The sequence below is a fragment of the Hydra vulgaris genome, chromosome 04 (assembly GCF_038396675.1).
Source record: "Hydra vulgaris chromosome 04, alternate assembly HydraT2T_AEP".
Lineage (NCBI taxonomy): Eukaryota > Metazoa > Cnidaria > Hydrozoa > Anthoathecata > Hydridae > Hydra > Hydra vulgaris.
In genome coordinates, this window is record NC_088923.1 from 4,725,212 (window position 1) to 4,745,000 (window position 19,789).

Consider the following 19,789-nt stretch of genomic DNA (forward strand, 5'->3'; position numbering starts at 1 on the left):
TGCACTATTTTTTGCTTTTATTATTCCTAAAACATTATTTACCTAAATACTCAATTGTTATTCAATATAGGTGGGTCAAAAATCCGATAAGATATTCAAATATCAATTTACCACTTTGTAACTAAGGAAAGTATCCGGTAACTAAGCAATATAAGTATCCATAACAACTAAATTTAAAAAATTATCACTTTTGTAAGAAGTGTGATCTCATATTGGTACTCATGCCAAATTTAGTGAATATAGCACTTATAAAATATCTGCAGATAACAAAAGTAGGTTGTTGCTAAGCAAAATAAAGGTATCCATAGCAACGAAATAAAAAAATATTACCTTGATAAAAAGCGCAGACATCATATTAGTACTCATACTAATTTTAGTGAATATAACTCTAATATTAAATTAGTTATGAATTTTGTCCAGTAAAAGTGCATTCTGGCCCACTGTGTGGCGGTCAGCAAGATTACTTCAAAAAGGTAAATTAGTATTTTATTTGGTTATTTTTTTCTAAAAGTACACTCGCTTTTTTTTGTGTGTCATTCTACAAATAAATGAACCAGGACAATGCTTCTATGCTAAATGGAAAGCTTTTTCATTTCATTTCTTACTAAATACAAGCGTGTTGCTCCAAATGACATCGTTTTGGTTTTATTTAGTAAAATTAGATGCCCATGTGGTTCTCCCAATATGGACCAACTGCTGTCCCTAAAATGGACCAGTGGTTCAAGATAGGAAACTGTAGTCCATATTGGGGAACATAAGTTCTTATTCTCTTGGATGTTATTATTTTATCATAGGCTATTATTAAATTAAATTATCTTAATCTTATGTTTTATTTTAATCTTTGATTATTATTAGTATTTGAAATTTGACTAGGCTATAGCCAGACTATAGAATCTATAATAGATTATAATTATTTAATTATAGTAATTATAGATCTACTAAGTATTTACTATTACTATAATTGACCTAATAAATTTAAATTAGATAATTATATATTAATATAAGTTAAGATATAATTATAAGGCTAAGGGTCTAAAAATAATTAAGAATCATTATTAATATTATAGTATTATTATAGTTATAGGCTATAGGCCTAATGATTAAAATTAAATTAATAATAATAATAATAGCCTATTAATAATAATAAATAATGATAAATATTTATTAAGTATTATATTTGTAGTGGTAGATTGTAGTGGGTAAATTTAGACAAATTTATTTTTAAAATTTTGCCCTGTCCTACAATTTATTTCAATCTTTTTTTTTTAATCAGGGGCTGCTGGTCTAATAATGATCTTCAACGTGCTATTAAGGCGTACAGAAATGGCGATATTGGCTTGAACAAATGTGCAGCCACATACGGTATCCCCAAAGCAACTCTAAAGAGGCATTTTGATAATGCTAACAAGTTTGCTTACGGCTTTAAAATGCTAGGCAGAAGTACTATCCTTCCTGCGGATGTTGAGCTAGAAATACACAACCTAGTTTTAAAATTAGAGGCCATGTTTTTCGGAATGTCGAGGAAAGATTTAATGACTCTGGCATTTGAAGTTGCAGAACACAAGGGTTTAAATCACCCATTCAATAAGGATAAAGGTTAAGCTGGGAAAAAGTAGTATTACAAATTTTTAACCAGGTTCCCTGACCTCTGCCTCCGCCAACCAGAAGCTACTTCCATGTCGCGAGCCAGCGGCTTCAACCTGGGGGATGTTGACAGGTTTTTTAATTTACTAGAAAATTTAATAAAAGATCATTGCCTCAAGGCCAATAACATTTACAATATTGATGAATCTGGTATTTCAACCGTGCAAAAGAAATGCCAGCGCGTGCTTGGCCTAAAAGGCAAAAAACAGATAGGTAGCATAGCCAGTGCAGAAAGGGGTGTTAACACAACAGTTGTCTGTTGCGTAAATGCTGGTAGAACACATTATGTTCCACCAATGATTGTATTTAAAAGAAAACGGGTTCCTGATGAACTGGGAGATGGTGCACTAGAAGGCAGCATTGTAACATGTTCTGATTCAGGATGGATAAATTCTGAACTTTTCGTACAGAGGATGAGAATGTTCATCAGTCATGTTAAGCCAACAAAAGATGATAAGGTTTTACTTATTTTAGATGGCCACAAATCCTATACTAAAAATTTTGAGGCCATTCAGCTTGCCATTGACAACAATGTCATAATGTTGTCACTTCCACCTCACACAACACACAAACTGCAGCCTCTGGATAAAGCTTTTTTTAAGCCCCTTCAAGTCTACTACGACCAGGAGGTGGAAAAATGGCTGAGACTAAATCCAGGACGTTCAGTGAGTTCATATCAGGTGGCCAATCTTTTTCATCTGGCATATGAAAAGGCTGCTACCATGTCAACAGCAATTAATGGTTTTGCATCGTGTGGAATTTGGCCATGCTCACGAGATGTTTTTAAACCTCAGGATTATGCGCCATCATTTGCTTCTCAAGCAGGAGACCGCGAGACCATGCTGTCTTCACCACTTACATCAGGGACATTACCAGCACAAGCCCAGGAAGCTTCGATATCAGCATTGGTATGTGTAACTAGACCAGCACAAGACCAGGAGGGTGCGCCACCACTTCCAGGCATAATGGATGAGATGGTTCCAAAACCAGCAACTTATGTGACCCACCCAGTGTCACTGGCTGTTGAAACGTCCCATTCCAAAACAGTTCTGCCACAGGTGCTGGAAAATTTTTTGCTTATCCCAATTTACTCTGATGGAAAATGTTTTTTTAGGTCAGTTGTTGTGTGCACAACACCAGATCTTCAGTCAGCTCAGCGATTAAACGGCAAGCTGGTCAGTCCACTGCTTCATCTGAACAAAACTGCTATGGCTGACTCACTTCGTAATCAGTTTGTTAGCCATTTGATATCTAATTTGGAAATTTTGTCTGTTGACATGCACGGGGATGCCTTAAATACTGACCAACCCCAGCATCTTCACTTTAACTTGTTAGAAGAGCGTATTGCTCACATTGCCAAACCAGACTCGTTTGTGGGAGAATGGGAGATAAATCAGATCTCCTGTCTTCTGAAAACAAAAATTGTGATTCACAATGCAAACAGGAATGTGCTGATGTATGGTGAAGAACATAGTGGTAACCCCATCACAGTGAAGTACACCATGTTTGAAAATAACTCTGGGCACTATGACGCACTAATTTTTTACATCCGGGCTTTGTCTCTAATTCAGAGACTGGTCCCTGTTCTTCCCCCAAAGGGTGCAGGCAAAAGGAAGCGTTGAAAAGAACAGTCAGAAATTCTTACTTCAAGTCCATATAAAAAGCTGTTCCTACAGGAAAGTCCAAATACAAACACAAAAGTTAAAAAGTCCAAAAACACAAAAATAATTAAAGAAAAAGTAGTAAAGAAATGTAAGAAACCCAAAATGAATTCAACAACTAGTACCAGTATTTTAAATGAAAGTTCATGGCTTTGTTTTATGTGTGGAGAATGTAACATAGAAAATATGGTATGCTGTCGATCCTGTAAAAGATGGGCACATGAACAATACGCAGGAACTTCAGATTGTGACTTTATTTGTGAACTTTGTAAATAAATTTTGAAATATTATTAGACATCAGTATTCATGTTTTTGTGTGTGCTAAATGTTAAAATAGTAAAACACTTTATAAATAAAACTGAGTGTATGCATACATGTGCATGAGACTGGTAGAATTAGAATCAAATAAATGGTGGCTGGCTTGAACTTAATAACTTTTTTTTTTTTACAAAAAGGACATCTAAAAACCTGTTAAAAATTAGAAGCTTACATACTCTTGAGTATTTATATTCTAATAATTCTATCTTTAGTGTGTATATAATTTGTTTAAATGACCAAGTCAAACCGTTTATAACCGTTTATAGTCCATAATAGGAACCTCAATGGTCCATATTTGGAGCACAAGCTTAAAGTACCCCCAATATGGACCACTTACGTTTTTGACACATTTTATAATTATTAATAAATCAACCACTACAAGCTTCATATAATATGTTCAGCTGAAGGTAAGAAGTGGTTTACAATATAAAAGTTAACTATTTAAGCAAAAGTGAGTGAATTATACACTCTGCAACAAAAGTGGTCTATAATCGGCGACTCTACCCTGTATGAAACAAGCTTATTGACAATATTAGCATTCCAGACTTTAACACAAGCTTTTGAAATGCCAAGAGCAACAGCGTTTGTCTCATCGCTTCCATCTAATGAACGATAGAACTTTTCTGCCATAACGGTATATAAGTCAGCAGTAGAAAAAGGGATTGAAATTTCGTGTTTTTCGTTTTCGTAGGAGAAAAAGTTGTCAGATTCGAGATGTTATAAATTTATTAATTGAAAAAGACTTTGCTAATAATAGTATGAAGACTGATTAGAGTCGGAGGGGTCTGAGTGGCCACAGAGCTTTTCAAAGTTTTAACCACATTTTTAAGCAGGCAGGAGAGCAAGATTTTGTTAAGCACTAGTATAGTTAAATAGTTTAAAAGAGTGATGGAACAACTTTATAAAGAGTGGCGGAACAATTTTTAAAGAGTGGCGGAACAACTTCGTTAGTATGTCAGCAATATTGTCTGAACCACAAGCTGTAGAAGAGTTTTAGAAAAAGATAACTATAGCAGCGTTACTTTACTTTAGTAAAAATAAATAAACTTTTACAGATACACTATATGAAGCAAGCTTATGGAGATACACTATATGAAGCAAGCTTATGGCGAAAACCAGTATGCCCGACTTTATCAAAATTTTTTAATATGCCAAGAGTTACAGCAGTTGCTTCACTGCTTCCATCTTATGTTCAATTGAACTTTTTTTCGGTTAAACATACGGTTAGCAGCTTACCAATAAAAAAAGATGATTGAAATTCGAAGCGATTGATAAAGAGTGAGTTATTGAACTCAAGAGGAGAAAAAAAGTTCTACTAAGCAGTTGTTATTCACTTTAAAGAATAATTAAGAGAATTCTGAAAAATACGTTACAGTGTGACAAGAATATTGTCTGGACCACACATTTGTCACACTGTGACGAAAATGTTATCTGAACCATGTTTTCTGGCAATAAAAGAAAAAAACTGAAGCTAAGGAAGCTGACGTGATTTGGATGTCTTACAGTAGATTAAATTGTTTCTTTAGAACGACAGGAAGAGAAAGAACTTTAAGAGAAGTCATTTGATTCAAAAAATGAGTAGGTGGAAAAATTTTTTTCCAATAATTTTGGAGAGAAGTAACAAGATCAAAGTCATGTACGAGGAATGGAGTGTTAAACTTTTGAAAAATTGTTAAAATGTATCAAAACTCTGGAACTAAAATTCTGAGATAAAACTTCTTGCAATAATAAAAAGACATTTGTTTTTATTGTGAAAATTATGAAAAGAAAAGATTGAAAATAGTAGTTGCACAAAATGGAGAAAAACAGAGTTGAGTGCAGAGGCAATTTTACGGTGTGTGTGTATGTGACACAACGCAGTCGGGTGAATTTTAGTTTTAAAGACCTTTTTTTCTCTTTTTTATAGTTTGACAAAAAAATTCAATAAACAGATTATTATTTTTGAGACTAAACTTATGCATAGATTTTATGTAAAAAAACTGCCTTAACTAAAAAAAAATTGCCTTTTTAACAGATTTTAAGAATTTTTAAAAATTTGTAAATCTTGGTCATTTTAACAACGGAACATAGAACATTATATATCATAACCACAAATTTTTATTCACGTAAAGCTGAGCAATTACTTAGCGTTTTTAGAGTATAGCTAAGCAATTTACTCTAAAAACGCCAAGTAATTGCTCAGCTTTACGTGAATAAAAATTTGAGGAAAATTCATCGAATTTTTATTTACGTAAAGCTGACCAATTACTAAGTAAAAGCAATTGCTTTTTTTTATTCACCCGGCCTATCAATTGTATTTTACAGCATATAGAATTCCAATGCTTCAGGCTAATTTAGTAGAAATATAGTCAAAATAATGCCATCATGTAATATTTTGATCAATGCAAATGTCTAAGTATATTATTTTTTTTTATCTGCATTTGCTCTAAAAATCATTTTCAGTGAATCACAGAGCACCACCTTGAAGCATTTAACAAGGTCGCGCTCTTTTCATTACTGATGTTACAAATATTATAGACATTAAACCACGGACCTCTCAATTCAGAAGCAAGTTCAATTAAATGCTCAATTAAAGTATTTTTTTGCTAGCATTAATTAGCATTAATTGCAGATGCAGATACTCTTGATATAGGAAGCGACGATTGAAAACAAAAAATTAAAATAATTATTTGTATAAAAATGTATAAAAATAGTAACTATAAAAATTCAAAACTTATATAAATTATTTTCAAAACTGTATCTATTATTTCTCAAATCTAAACATAAAAACATAAACAATAAATTATTATAAAACTACGTAATCAATAGTTATAAAATAACATAATCAATTGCTTTAAAATTACATAATCTATAAATTGTAAACATAATCTATAAATTATTATGAAATTATTATATCCTGATAAATAAACTACACTCTAAAGCCAAAAGTCAAACCTTGCAAGAAAGTTTTATTTATATAAAAAGTAATTGAACTTAATATATGAAAAAAAAAAAAATGTTTTCTTGGATACTATTCAATTTTAAAAACTGTTATTAATGTCATAACAATATTGCACAAATAAAATTTAAAAACTTTAGAAAAAAAGCATCTCAAGATTATAAACAGGAATCTCGATGCAAACTAACAAGATATAACCACAGACAAACGAAAATACAGATATCGCCACAAATGTATATGCCTGTTAGAAGAAGAAAAAAGTTGATAATTACTTCTCAAATAATTGTCGTAATTGAGATAAGGACATTAATAAAACTTGACAAACATCGTAAATATGTTATATGTTGAAATAATAATTTTTAAAATATTTTTTACGCGTCTTTGACAAATGATCATTTTAAAGTTTTATAATCTTCAAAAACATTTTTTTTTATACATTATTCTACATAATATTTGTATAAATATGATTTTTTAAGAAAGTTGATACACAAAGAAAAAAACCTGAAAATTATTATACTTATTTTATTGTTTATATTGCAATGAATTTAAAAACCTAAACTGTGTATTTTGTGCACCTAAACTGTGTATTTTGTGCACAATAGGAAACATAACATACCAACCGTGCCAACTCACTATACGATTAGCTGTTTCAGTGAAGTATAAACCTAATTCATTGATACTAATAGTTTATCCACAAGATATAGTTATGAGAAAATTATGCAGTCTTTTGATTATATCACAATCAACTTTAGTAGCTCTGGCAATACTGCCATCATTGCTATTGCCCAAACCAGCTTTTATTGTTTTATACCCAGCATTTATTATTGCACGCATGAGCGGATTTTGTATCTGTAAGTGCGTTAACCACTTTGTTATCAAACATTGTAAGATCAATTCTATAGCTGATTATAAAGGTCACCTACAATATTAAAAATCTGCAAAACATCTCTAAACTCTGATTTTTCTCTGTATAATATTGGACTTTTTTTTTATAGTATAGATGGAAAGGTCTACTAAAGTGAAAACTTGAAAGGTTTTCATTTTTTCTAAATATCGGCATCTCCTACCTTGAACAATTAAAACATAAAAGTTATACTGAAAAGGCTTTACTCATGCCTAAGTTCTATAATTTCTTTGGCTTGTTGCTACATCAAAATCAATTTTTCCATATAAAACTCCAGATACTTTGCTATCTTTACCACATTTTGACATAGCAATCATTTCAGATACTCTACTAACAGTGATTTAACATGTTTTGAAGAGTGTCCTTTGCAGAAATCTCAGAAAAATGTATATTTTCAAAATAGCATTTCGTTTTTCTTATTTAAATATTATACAAGGTGGGATAAACTTTTATTTTTTTAAATATTATTTAACTCTCTAAGACCAAGAGTGCCACTAATGTTGAGGAGACTACATTATGACATAGTTACATTATTACATAGTTACATTACTACATAGTTACATTATTACATAGTTACAAGACTCTCTTAACTCTTAAACTCTGAAAAAGGAAAACGGAGAAAGAAGTTGAGTCAGAGTGTACAAGAACTGAGTTTCTAACCATTTGATATTGTTTATTGAAGAGATAAGTGTTCAATTTGAATGTAAGAACTTCCTTTACATTCATATTTATGAGAAAGGTTTTATCTAAAGTCTCTTTAACCTTCTTGATCTCATTATTGATCTTATTAAAACATTAGACATGTTATTTTTTTCTTAGGCAGAATTTGCACTTCTTGCAGAAGGCTAAAGATAGAGAGCTTCATGATGTTCAGTGGCCTTCCAAAACTAAATGGCTTTTTTTTATTTATCATAAAAATTCCTTGAAGCCAATAATATTCTTTATTTAACAAATGTCACCCTAAATAATTTATTTATCATTATTTAACAAATGTCACACTTTCCATTAATAGCATTATTTTAATATCGAAGTAAATAGTTTTATATATATATATATATATATATATATATATATATATATATATATATATATATATATATATATATATATATATATATATATATATATATATATATATATATATATATATATATATATATACACATATATATATACTAGGGATATGACTTTTTTGCAACCTACTAGGCCTGTATCGTAATTCAATGAACTTTTATGTAAAAAGAACGAATAGATGTTTCATTTTGACATATTTTGAAAAAAGGTCACCCCAAAACCAAAAAATCGAATTTCAATAGGTACACTTTTGTACAGTAAATGAATATTAAAGGCTGAAGATGTTGTAAGAGTCATACTCCTGTTGTTATTTTATTTATTTATGCAACATGTACTGTGATATAACAAAAAACATTATGTGATATATAATTATACAAGTATTACAAAATTAACAGTATCAAAGCGTCTAGTACAACAATATACATAACTGTCTGTGTCTATAGGCCTACTGTGTTTAGTACATGGGTCACATGATGCTCACGTCTCATAAAGAGTCTAGCGCTTATTACTTAGAATGAATCGAAGTTGCAGTTTGTCTTTCTTTCTGCAGGAAGCATACAGGTCTTGCATCACCTTGATTGCACGTTCAGCTATCTGATTACTTCGTGGTATGTCGATCACGGATGGCTCTTTCTTCCAGTGATTTTTGAATGACTGCAATGCCTTTTTGTAAGGCTTCAATACATCAGATAAATTCTTGAAGTCATTGTCATTGTACTTTTGACTACTAAACCAATGTTCTGCCCACTCATATGAAATGAACCTGCAAACCTTCTCCAAATTCTTTCTCGCTTCAGGCATAAGAATGAACGCCAGAATGGCGAGAATGGCTCTTGAGTTCCATCTGGCATTGCTCATATTAGGAATGTTCTGAAAGTGAATCAGAGGGAAGTTTCTTTGTTCTTCATAGAACCTAAACACTCTTGTTAAATGGTACAAAAACTTCATATCGTCTCTCCACCCTGATTTATCAAGAATTTCTACAGTTCCATTCACAAACTTATCCTTCAGTTCATCATACTTATTCAACAGTTCAGACACAAATGGGTATTCAATGTTTGGAGATTTGGTATCACCCCCAAGTTCTTCGTCCATCACCAGACGGAGAATCCTGTCTAGTACGTGATGCTGACAACCGATAAATTGTGGTATTGTGACACCCTTTAATTTAAACATACGTTGCAACTTCACAACAACTCCATTTCTCTTCCCAGTATTGACGTTTGTTGTATCAGTAATGATCATCTTAATTGAATTCCACAAATTGTATTCATCAATAAGTTTGGCAATTTTTTCAGCAACAGTTTCAGCTTTGCCATCTTTTAAACGCAGTGCATCAAGTTTCACGTCAGTTCTTTCATTCTGAAGTACAACTACCTGATATTCCTTATCATCTATTCGTTTGCCGTCAAAGTGTAAGGACCACTGTTCCATTTTAAGTTGTTGTATCATTTCTTTTTTTAATTTACCTGCCTCTTTGAATATGGACTTGTAAATTGCTGATTGACTTGGAGTTGGAATATCAATACCTTGTTGTGATAATACATTGCATATTTTAGCAGCTTTCTTTGTGGAAACTCCACTTGATGTAACCATACTTACAGCAAATTTACTTTTGTAGTGCTTTCTAGTTTTTTTCTGAGTGTCCTCATCATCGTCTTTATCACCGTCGTCTTCATCATCTTCACTCTTACTTTTGCAGTTTTCAGATTCAGTACCACTGTCTGTGGTAGACAGGACTTGTGATGTGGAAGGTATTGCTGTTCCAGACTGGACTTTCCTTCTCTTGGAAGGGTGAATGGTTTCTTTACTTGCCACTTGTCCTGTTGAGTACCCCACCTGTCCTTTACTTTCTTTTTGTAGGTGGTATAGACGTTTATCTTCCGAGGATAACCACTGGCCATTCACTTTCGTGATGTCAAATAATGCATTGAGAACATCATATTTTCCACGCTTGACACATTCATCATAGACCTTCAGCACCTTCATAAGCTTTGCTCTTATCACTTGATCAGACACACGTGGAAAATTCAGTTTATTGTCCCACAATTTTGTAATTTCCTTAGAAATTTGGTCTATTCGTTCTTTTCTTCCTTTAACATATGCTCCGAGAAACTGGTATCTTCCTACGATCTGCAATTGAAGTGGTATTCTGGATTTTTCATCGAGTGAATGTTCTTCTACAGCCACGCTTCCTCTTCTTCTGTGTGACTCTTGAAATCTCACCAAATTTTTAGTCCAAGTCTTCTTGTTCTTTGTTACTGTGGTATGACTTTTCTTGTGAGACATCATATAATATTGTTACGACTTTACGGATAGCTGAGCGTAAATATCCGTTTAATAAAGTCGTTTAATTAATAAAATACTTTAACTGTATAGTAATCCAATTATAGTTCGATAATCCAGTCAATGTTGATGAAACAGTTCGATAATCCAGTCCGTATCCTAACGATAATGCTACAACTACTTATACTTCGTACACTTACAGCGTCTTTAGTTCGCTACAGTAGTTCCTTATTAGCTCAGTTACACGCAGAGTACTTCATAGAACTATTCACATTACAACACTGAGCTCTGACAGCAGCTCGCTTATATAATTATTTAGAGCTTCCAGAATGTTCTACTAAGTTCTATAATCTTCTACAGTCTGTTACAGTCGTCTATATCACCGTGGTAACACAATGACGTCATCACATAACAATTCCAAGTATTTGCCGGCACACAGCCGTTTCGTTGCCATGGTAACATGTGGCGTTATATTTATAAATTCATAACAAAATAATGAAATAAATAGAATTAAGCTGAGAATTAAGCTTAAGATTAAAACATCGGTCAAAAATGAATGTATAAAAATGGTAAATCAAATTTTTATTTTGGGGGTGACCTTTTTTTGTTGCAGAAAGCTATTTGGGCCTTTTTTCATGATTTTAGGTAAAAGTTCATCGATTTATGATACAGGAAACATTTTATTTGAAAAAAATTAAAAAGTCATATCCCTAATATATACACATATATATATATACACACATATGTAAATATATATACACACATATGTAAATATATATAAACAAATTGTAAATATTTTATAGTAAAAAAGATTTGTTTATTATTAACTCTTACATAATTAAGAACTGTCATATCAAATGCAACTTGTAATGAAGCAAAGTATAAATTCATAACCATTGGATGAAAAAGATAGGCACCATAAGATAGTCGTCCAAGTGGAATAAATGCACGCCAACTTATTATATCATTTACTAAACCTAATACATAAGTTAAATTTATATAAAAAAATGTTTACATTAATTAAACTTAAATAATGATTTGAGTTTATATAACAAATAGTTGTATTCACTTAATGTAAAACATGAGTTGCATTTATATAACTCTTGGTTGTATTTGACCTAAACTAGTTGACTAAAAGAAAACTAAGGTAAATTTGTTAAATATAAATTGTAAAATGAAGTATTGTTTGTATTAGCTATCTAAATATGAGTTGATTTTATATAACAAATTGGTAACAAACTGAACTGGTTGTAGAAATGCTAATAAATTGAACTAGTTGTAGAAATGCTAATAAATTAAAGTGGTGGTAAAAATGCTTTTTTTACAACAACTCAATGTGTTTTATAAAGTTTTTCAAGAATGAAATTATATGATGCTTTTCAAAAACGCACACACACACAAAAAAAAAGATTAAATAGGACAAAAGAAACATAAAAAAAAAACCAAAAAAAAAAACCCAGTAAATAACCTCCATATCCTGTGTGACAAGCAAAAATAACCCATGAAACTGCTAAAGCCCAAACAAATCTGAATGCAATACCATAGGTATACACTTCAGCAGGACTCCATTTGTGGTCAGTGACAGTAAAAGGCCCATATATAACAGCCATACCAGTCACAATGGCACAAAACCAACCCAAAATGTTGATAAACTAAAATTGAAAAATCAAAAGTAAACTAATAAAAATATACACAAATAAAAAAAAAACAAAAAAAAAATACACGAGCACTTGTTAATATTTGTTGTTATATGCTAATATATGTAACTATTAATTCTTAAAAAGAAAACTCAAAACTATATTTGTAACTACATTAAAAGCAAAATTAAATTTGAAGCAGTAAGAAAGCAACCAATTGTTTTTGCTCAGTTTTATGTTCAATAAGTAAAACATAAAAAAAAAGTGAATATAAATTTGTTCATAACAAATCTCATTTTATTCCAAATAAAAAGATAAAATAACTAATAAAAACAAACTTTATATTCGTTAAGGAAAAAAAAATAAAGTTTAGATAATAAACTTTAATTTTTAAACAGTAATTTTTTTAAATATTTTTGCAACTTAAAGAGTATTTTACAAAATTTCCATAAGAATTTGATCACAGCTAAAACCTTAAGCTCAAATCCACAGTTTTACATCAGAATTATGAACTACCCACAATTAGAAAAATTAGCTTAAACCCACAATTAGAAAAATTGTTTATTAGTTTATCACTATGTGAAAAGTATTGTAGACTAAATATCTAGAAATTAATTTTTCACATCAGTATTGTGAATGTAATTTTAGGTTAAAATAAATGTTTTTTCAGGGTTGTTAATTTTGGTTTTGTTAAATTTGGATTGGTTAAATTTTTTAAAATTTGGATTGGCTTTTTCAATTAGTTTTTCAGGGTTGTTTTGATTTAAATTTTTCTTGCTTAAATTTGAAATCGTAATTTAAATTACCCAAATAAAATTTTTAATTCAATTTTTGATTATAAAAGCTATAACTGATTATTCATCAATTTATATAATTTATTTATATTTAAATAAATTAATATAAATTGATGAATAATAGTAATGCATAAAAAAAGCTTATTTAAGTTAGTAATAATATATTATATAATGCATTAGTTAATATATATAATGTTCAATTTTTACATTTATTCTAATATTTTTTATCAAGGGCTGTGATGTGCAAATGCAAGATAAAAGTAACTTAAACAACTTAAAATAAGACAAAATTTTGAAACTCTGAGTGATATTAATGTGATTATATATGGATCTTCATATCCTCAAATTATTATTCCAAGATTTCAAAAAATTTCAAACATCAAACTATTAGCCCAATATTTTCATCATTTTTTCTTTTACATTAAAACATTAAAAATCTACTACAAATCAAGAACGCATTCGTTTTCCTATTTCAATATTTTCATAAGATGAGACTGGTATTGAAAAATTGGATTGAGTCTTCGACAAACAAAATTGGATTGAGTCTTCGAAAAAAGAAATTGGATTGAGTCTTCGACAAAAGAAATTGGATTGAGTCTTCGACAAAAGAAATCGGATTGAGCCTTCGACAAATAAAATTGGATTGAGTCTTTGACCAAAGAAATTGGATTGAGTCTTCGACAAAAGAAATTGGATTGAGCCTTCGACAAATAAAATTGGATTGAGTCTTCGACAAAAGAAATTGGATTGAGTCTTCGACAAAAGAAATTGGATTGTGTCTTCGACAAAAGAAATCATCATTTTTATCAACTCTGAGATTCTTATCTTTGACATCATTTATTTCAAAAGTTAAAAAAATTTCTGCTGTTATTATACAAGTTACAAATAAAGCAGTATAAACAATATGAAATATAAATACAATTTAAAAGACTTAAGTCAAATTAATATTGAAAGATATAGTAAACCAATGACTTTAAAAAAAATTAGGTGATCATGAAAAATTAACAAATCTTACATATTTATATCTTCCAGATAATGTATGCTTATTAATCAATAAATAACCAAGCATCAGTCCTACCAAATATGGAGAATAACGTGCATAAGACTTCATATAAATATACTGCATATATCTCAACACCGTCCTATTTGATAATATTTAATGAAATTATTTAAATGCTTGAAGAAATAACAAATTTATTTTTTTAAATATAAAAGTTAAGAGATTGTACATACATATTTCCAAAGTCATTTACTCCTTGTAATACTAGAGGAGAAGCATCAAACTTTTCCATTAAAACTCCATTTATAATAAAGCATACAATTATTAATGAAATGTTAACAATAAATGTTCCAGTGAGCTTGAATCTTAAAATAATTGAAAACTATTAGTAAAACATTAACAAATGAATTATTTGTTTTAATTTTTTTACCTGTACATAAACCAAACATTATTAACAGCTTACCTGTACATAAGCCAAAGAATTATTGGACTTAAAACATAAAACTGCATATCGTTTGCTAAATACCAACTATGTCCAGCACACTGCAACACATATTAAACAATGTTTTGTTATAAAATACATTTGAAATAAGTAAACTACTTAAAAAAACTTTTCTATTTAAATACCATTTTAGTTTGATCTGGATAAAAATTATTAATATACAAGAGGTTAGTCCACCAATAAGATACACATGATTTAATTTGAGCTGTCTGTGATGTCATTGTATACCAAAATGGACCACTTGATAAAACAGGAAATATATATGCAAAGAAGAAAATCATATATGCATATGAAGGAGTTAATCTAAAAATCATATACGCAAAGATAAGAACCATGTATGCATACAGAGTTTTTATAATAAATCATAAAACCAATGAAGAAAATCATATTTATTAAATTATATTTAAATGAGTTAATTTAAAAAACTACAATGGATTTTAGTTTGCGACAAATTGATTGGCTAGTAGTTAGCAGCAAGTTGATTGGTATTAGTATAGTACAAAAAATATTGAATGTTGTGTTGTTGGCTATTTATAAAACGATTTAAAACAAGATGTATTGATTTATTTACAGCTAATGTCAACAAACCATAAAAAGTTTAAAGGATAAAGTTATTTATAAATATTCAAAACTATATATATATATATATATATATATATATATATATATATATAAAATAGAAATTTCAACTTTCAAAGTCATATGTGCACAAAAGTTTTTATGTTTTTATGTTAACTCATTAAAATGAGTTTGCGATCTTATTCCATTTTTATTGTTTTCGATATTATTCAGAAAATCACATTTTCGACATTAATCATTAAAATGAGTTTGCGATCTTATTCCATTTTTATTGTTTTCGATATTATTCAGAAAATCACATTTTCGACGTTAATCATTAAAATGAGTTTGCGATCTTATTCAGTTTTTATTGTTTTCGATATTGTTCCGCATTTGTGAACTTCGATACAAAAACTTTTCGATATTTGAAAATCACATTTTTGATCTTAATCATTAAAATGGGTTTCAGTCAGTTATTTTTTGATATTATTCACTTTTTCGATCAGTTAATTTTCGATACTATTATGCTTTCCCCTATATATATATATATATATATATATATATATATATATATATATATATATATATATATATATATATATATATATATATATATATATATATATATATATATATATATATATATATATATATATATATATATATATATATATATATATATATATACACACACACTGAGACATATTCGTTTAGACGCATCAATTTTTTTCTCTTTATCTTAACTTTTTTCTATGTATTGTCAACTGATATGCATGCAAGTTATTAGCAAAATAATTGTTATGTTGTGGGCTAATAAAAACCACAAAAATTTTTTTTCTATGTGTCTTTATTAACATGAGAGTAAGCTTGATATACAAAAGCACATTTTTTAATTGAAATTTACCTATAGACGCAATCAGGTTAATAACGGTCATTATTGATTTTTAATCACTTTTACACAAATAAATTGATAAATTTTAGTGTAATTTGATCTCTTGCTTTGCCAGTATCATTTTTATTGCATTATACGAAATGCCTAAAGGAAAGTATTTGATAGATGCTGAAAAAATACAAATTAATTTATATCGTGGCTCAGAAATCTCACTAGCACTTTCTATACAAGAAATAGCAAGAAAAATTGGAAGATCTGACCATATTGTACAAAACTACATTGCAAAAGGTGACAATTCGGTGTAAATAAAGCAACAAACGGCAATAAAGTATTAACAAATTGGCAAATTAATCGAATTCGCTTCGAAGCAACAAAAATAAATTGAACGCAACACAAATAAAGGATGAATTATTATTGCCTGTCACCAATAAACATGTTGCACATTTATCTAAAATGAACTCGATAAAGTATACAGAAATGTTGGATGATCTTCTCATAACTTATATGGATGAAAACATGGACGATAATGCCATATTTCAGCAAGATAATGCTGCAATTCACACATCTAGTCATTCTATGAAATGGTTTTAAGACCACAACATCCCGGTTCTCGAATGGCCAGCTTGTAGCCCAGACTTAAATCCAATCGAGAACGTGTGGGGAATGCTATCAAGAAAAGTTTATGACGCTAAAGCAGCCGGACACCAATTTAAAACTGTTACTGAGTTAAAGTGTAAAATCCTTGTAGCATATCCGAGTTGGATCAAACTACACTTCAACGACTAGTGGAGTCAATGAAAGGCAGAATTTTCGAGGTGATCCAGTGTAATGGAGGACATACGCATTACTAATTTCCATCTTTTAATGTCAAAAATATGACTGCGTCTATAGATATATTCCAATTAAAAAATGTACTTTTGTATATCAAACATACTCTCATGTTAAAAAAGACACAGAAAAATTTTTTGTAATTTTTATCAGCCCACAACACAACAATTATTTTGATAATAACTTGCATGCATATCAGTTGACAATTCATAGAAAAAAATTAAGACAAAGAGAAAAAAATTGATGCGTCGAAACGAATATGCCTCAGTGTATATGTATATATATATATATATATATATATATATATATATATATATATATATATATATATATATATATATATATAGAACTCTTATATGTTGTCCGAAAGTTTTTTCCATATTTTGTTGACAAAAAGTAAAAATTAAAATGCAAGACCGGAATTTTTATTTTTATTAATTGATAGACTGCCTGCCCAAACCAAACCCTCGGTCGATGTAGCAGCACTCCCTTGCGGGTCAGGCTAAAAGATAGTAGATGTAGCAGCACTCCGTTGTGAGTCAGGCTATTTGTCAGTCGATGTAGCGGCACTCCCTTGTGAGTCAGGCTATAAGATAGTCGATGTAGCAACACTCCGCGCATGATTTACAGTAAAAAAAAATAAAAACATTTTATTAAAAAAAATAAAACTAAAAACATTGTTTATATTGTTAAAAACATTCAGAATGTTTTAAAAACATTCAGAATGTATTTAAAAACATTCTGGTCAATTAAATTTGCGTTTTTGTGGTTTTTTTTAAAAACGATTAATTTGTAATTAAATTAATGGTTTTGACTTTCGTCCAACACGCAAATATTGGACGAAAGTCAAAAGTAGTTAAAAGTGACGTATGTGTTGGGTGATTCAGATTGTAATAGAAGAAAAAAGTTCAAAAAAAGCATTCTCCTCAAGGTTGCCTGTGTTCCTTTATCACTTAGGATCATGTGTACCAAAGATTAGACTAAAAGAAGCAATTTTAGGGGTTGCCATGTTTTATAAGATGACTTAACCATTGGTAAAATTTTGTGATTCTCTCAAATTTTGCAAATTTGTTTTTTTATTTTAGATAAAAAAACAAATTTGCAAAATTTGTTTTTTTATCGCTGACTACAGCTGACAAGGTTGATTTCTCTCTCTTGATGATCCACTTCTTCTGCATTGGGATGGAAAGCTCTTACCTGATATCACTGGTGGTCAAAAAAAAGTGAATAGGATTGCCATCCTTGTGAATGGTGGTGGGGTAGAAAAATTGCTGGGCGTTCCAAAGATTGATCGAGATACTCGTGAGCAACAGGCTGATGCTTGCATGAAGGCTCTTAAAGATTAGAAATTGGAAGAACTTGTTCAGGGACTTGTTTTTGACACTACTTCATCCAACACTGGGTTTAACATTGGTGCCTGCACAATAATAGAGCAGAATCTTGACCGTAATCTTATATGGATAGCATGCAGACACCATGCCTTTGAAGTCATGCTTTCCACCATTTTCATGACTGCATTTGGAAGCAGTGGAGGACCTGAAGTTGGAATTTTTAACCGTTTCCAGAAGCAATGGCCAGCAATCAATAAGGAGGTGTTCACTATAGGGAATGAAGAATTGTATAACTGTGATTTTTTTCTCAAACTCCGTGAAGAAATGGTAGTGTATTATGGTGAAGCAATTAAAGGTCAACCCAGGGATGATTACTTAGAACTCTTGAATTTTACCTTATTTTTCTTGGAGGATCAACTGCAACATCGGAGTTTAATGTAAAGTTTCAGGCACCAGGTGCAACACACAATGCACTTTGGATGGCAAAAGCTATATATTGTATGAAGATATATTTGTTTCAGGATCAATTTGTTATTACTGCAAAGGATAAGAAAGGAATAACAGACATAAGTCTTTTTGTGACATTTATATACGGACAGTTTTGGAATGAAGCTCCGTTAGCTGAACGAGCACCATTCAATGATGCCAAGCTTCTTCAAGGAATTCAAGAATATCCAAATTGTACAATTGCAATTAATGCAGCAAAAGCTTTTCATTGCCATCTGTGGCATTTTTCTGAACATTAAATAGGATTGGCTTTCTTTGATTCCCGTGTCAACAACAACGCCAAGAGAGACATGGCAAACAACCTGAAACAACAGCCAAAACAGAAATCTCTCAAAAGACTTGATGCTGCCACATTTAATTGTCACAGTACATTGTCTTCCTTAGTTACACAAAGCACCGCAGAACTTTTCGATCTAATTTTGAAGAATGGCAAAGAAAAAGCTGAATCATTTTTAATGAAAGAATCTTCAGAGTGGGAAATGGATTCAACATATCTTGAAATGAAGCACAAGGTTCGTCAAATGAAGGTTGTCAACGATTGAGCGGAACAAGGCATAGCACTTATAACATCCTTCAACAAAAGCGTTACGAAAGATGAAAACCAAAAGCAGTTTCTTCTTCGATTGGTTGATCTTCACCGGAAGGAATTTCCAGTTGCGTCAAAGTCTACCCTGATGAAGATGACTGTTGAATGATGAAAATGATTGATCTATTATTGCCTAGTGTAATTACATAACAGTACAGTACTATATTATTGTTTTTTTAACATTAAACATCCACAACCCACCATATAATAATAAGTAATTGATAATAAATAATTAAAAAAATATTTTTTTTTTTTTACTTTTTTAACCTCATTTTAAAATGTGACAAAACATGACAACCCCTAAATATCATTTGATTCAAATTTTGGAA

At 30.3% G+C, this 19,789-nt stretch overlaps 2 protein-coding genes across 2 annotated transcripts in view; one reads left to right on the forward strand and one right to left on the reverse strand.

Annotated features, from left to right (window-relative positions):
- The first annotated feature begins 367 nt into the window (after positions 1-367).
- Positions 368-3,611, forward strand: LOC136078955 (uncharacterized). Its single transcript, XM_065794749.1, has 2 exons — positions 368-473; positions 1,274-3,611. Exon 2 carries the CDS (start codon positions 1,677-1,679, stop codon positions 3,264-3,266), a length of 1,590 nt encoding a protein of 529 aa, XP_065650821.1. The 5' UTR covers positions 368-473; positions 1,274-1,676; the 3' UTR covers positions 3,267-3,611.
- A 3,082-nt stretch (positions 3,612-6,693) lies between these two features.
- Positions 6,694-19,789, reverse strand: part of LOC100211727 (nose resistant to fluoxetine protein 6) — a 46,615-nt gene continuing 33,519 nt past the window's right edge. The window contains exons 10-16 of the mRNA XM_065794848.1: positions 14,884-15,061; positions 14,720-14,799; positions 14,490-14,621; positions 14,272-14,398; positions 12,294-12,477; positions 11,660-11,802; positions 6,694-6,802 (exon numbers count right to left, since the gene is read on the reverse strand). Coding sequence (XP_065650920.1) covers positions 6,698-6,802; positions 11,660-11,802; positions 12,294-12,477; positions 14,272-14,398; positions 14,490-14,621; positions 14,720-14,799; positions 14,884-15,061 — 949 coding nt within the window. The 3' untranslated portion in view covers positions 6,694-6,697. The remainder of the gene's footprint in view (positions 6,803-11,659; positions 11,803-12,293; positions 12,478-14,271; positions 14,399-14,489; positions 14,622-14,719; positions 14,800-14,883; positions 15,062-19,789) is intronic.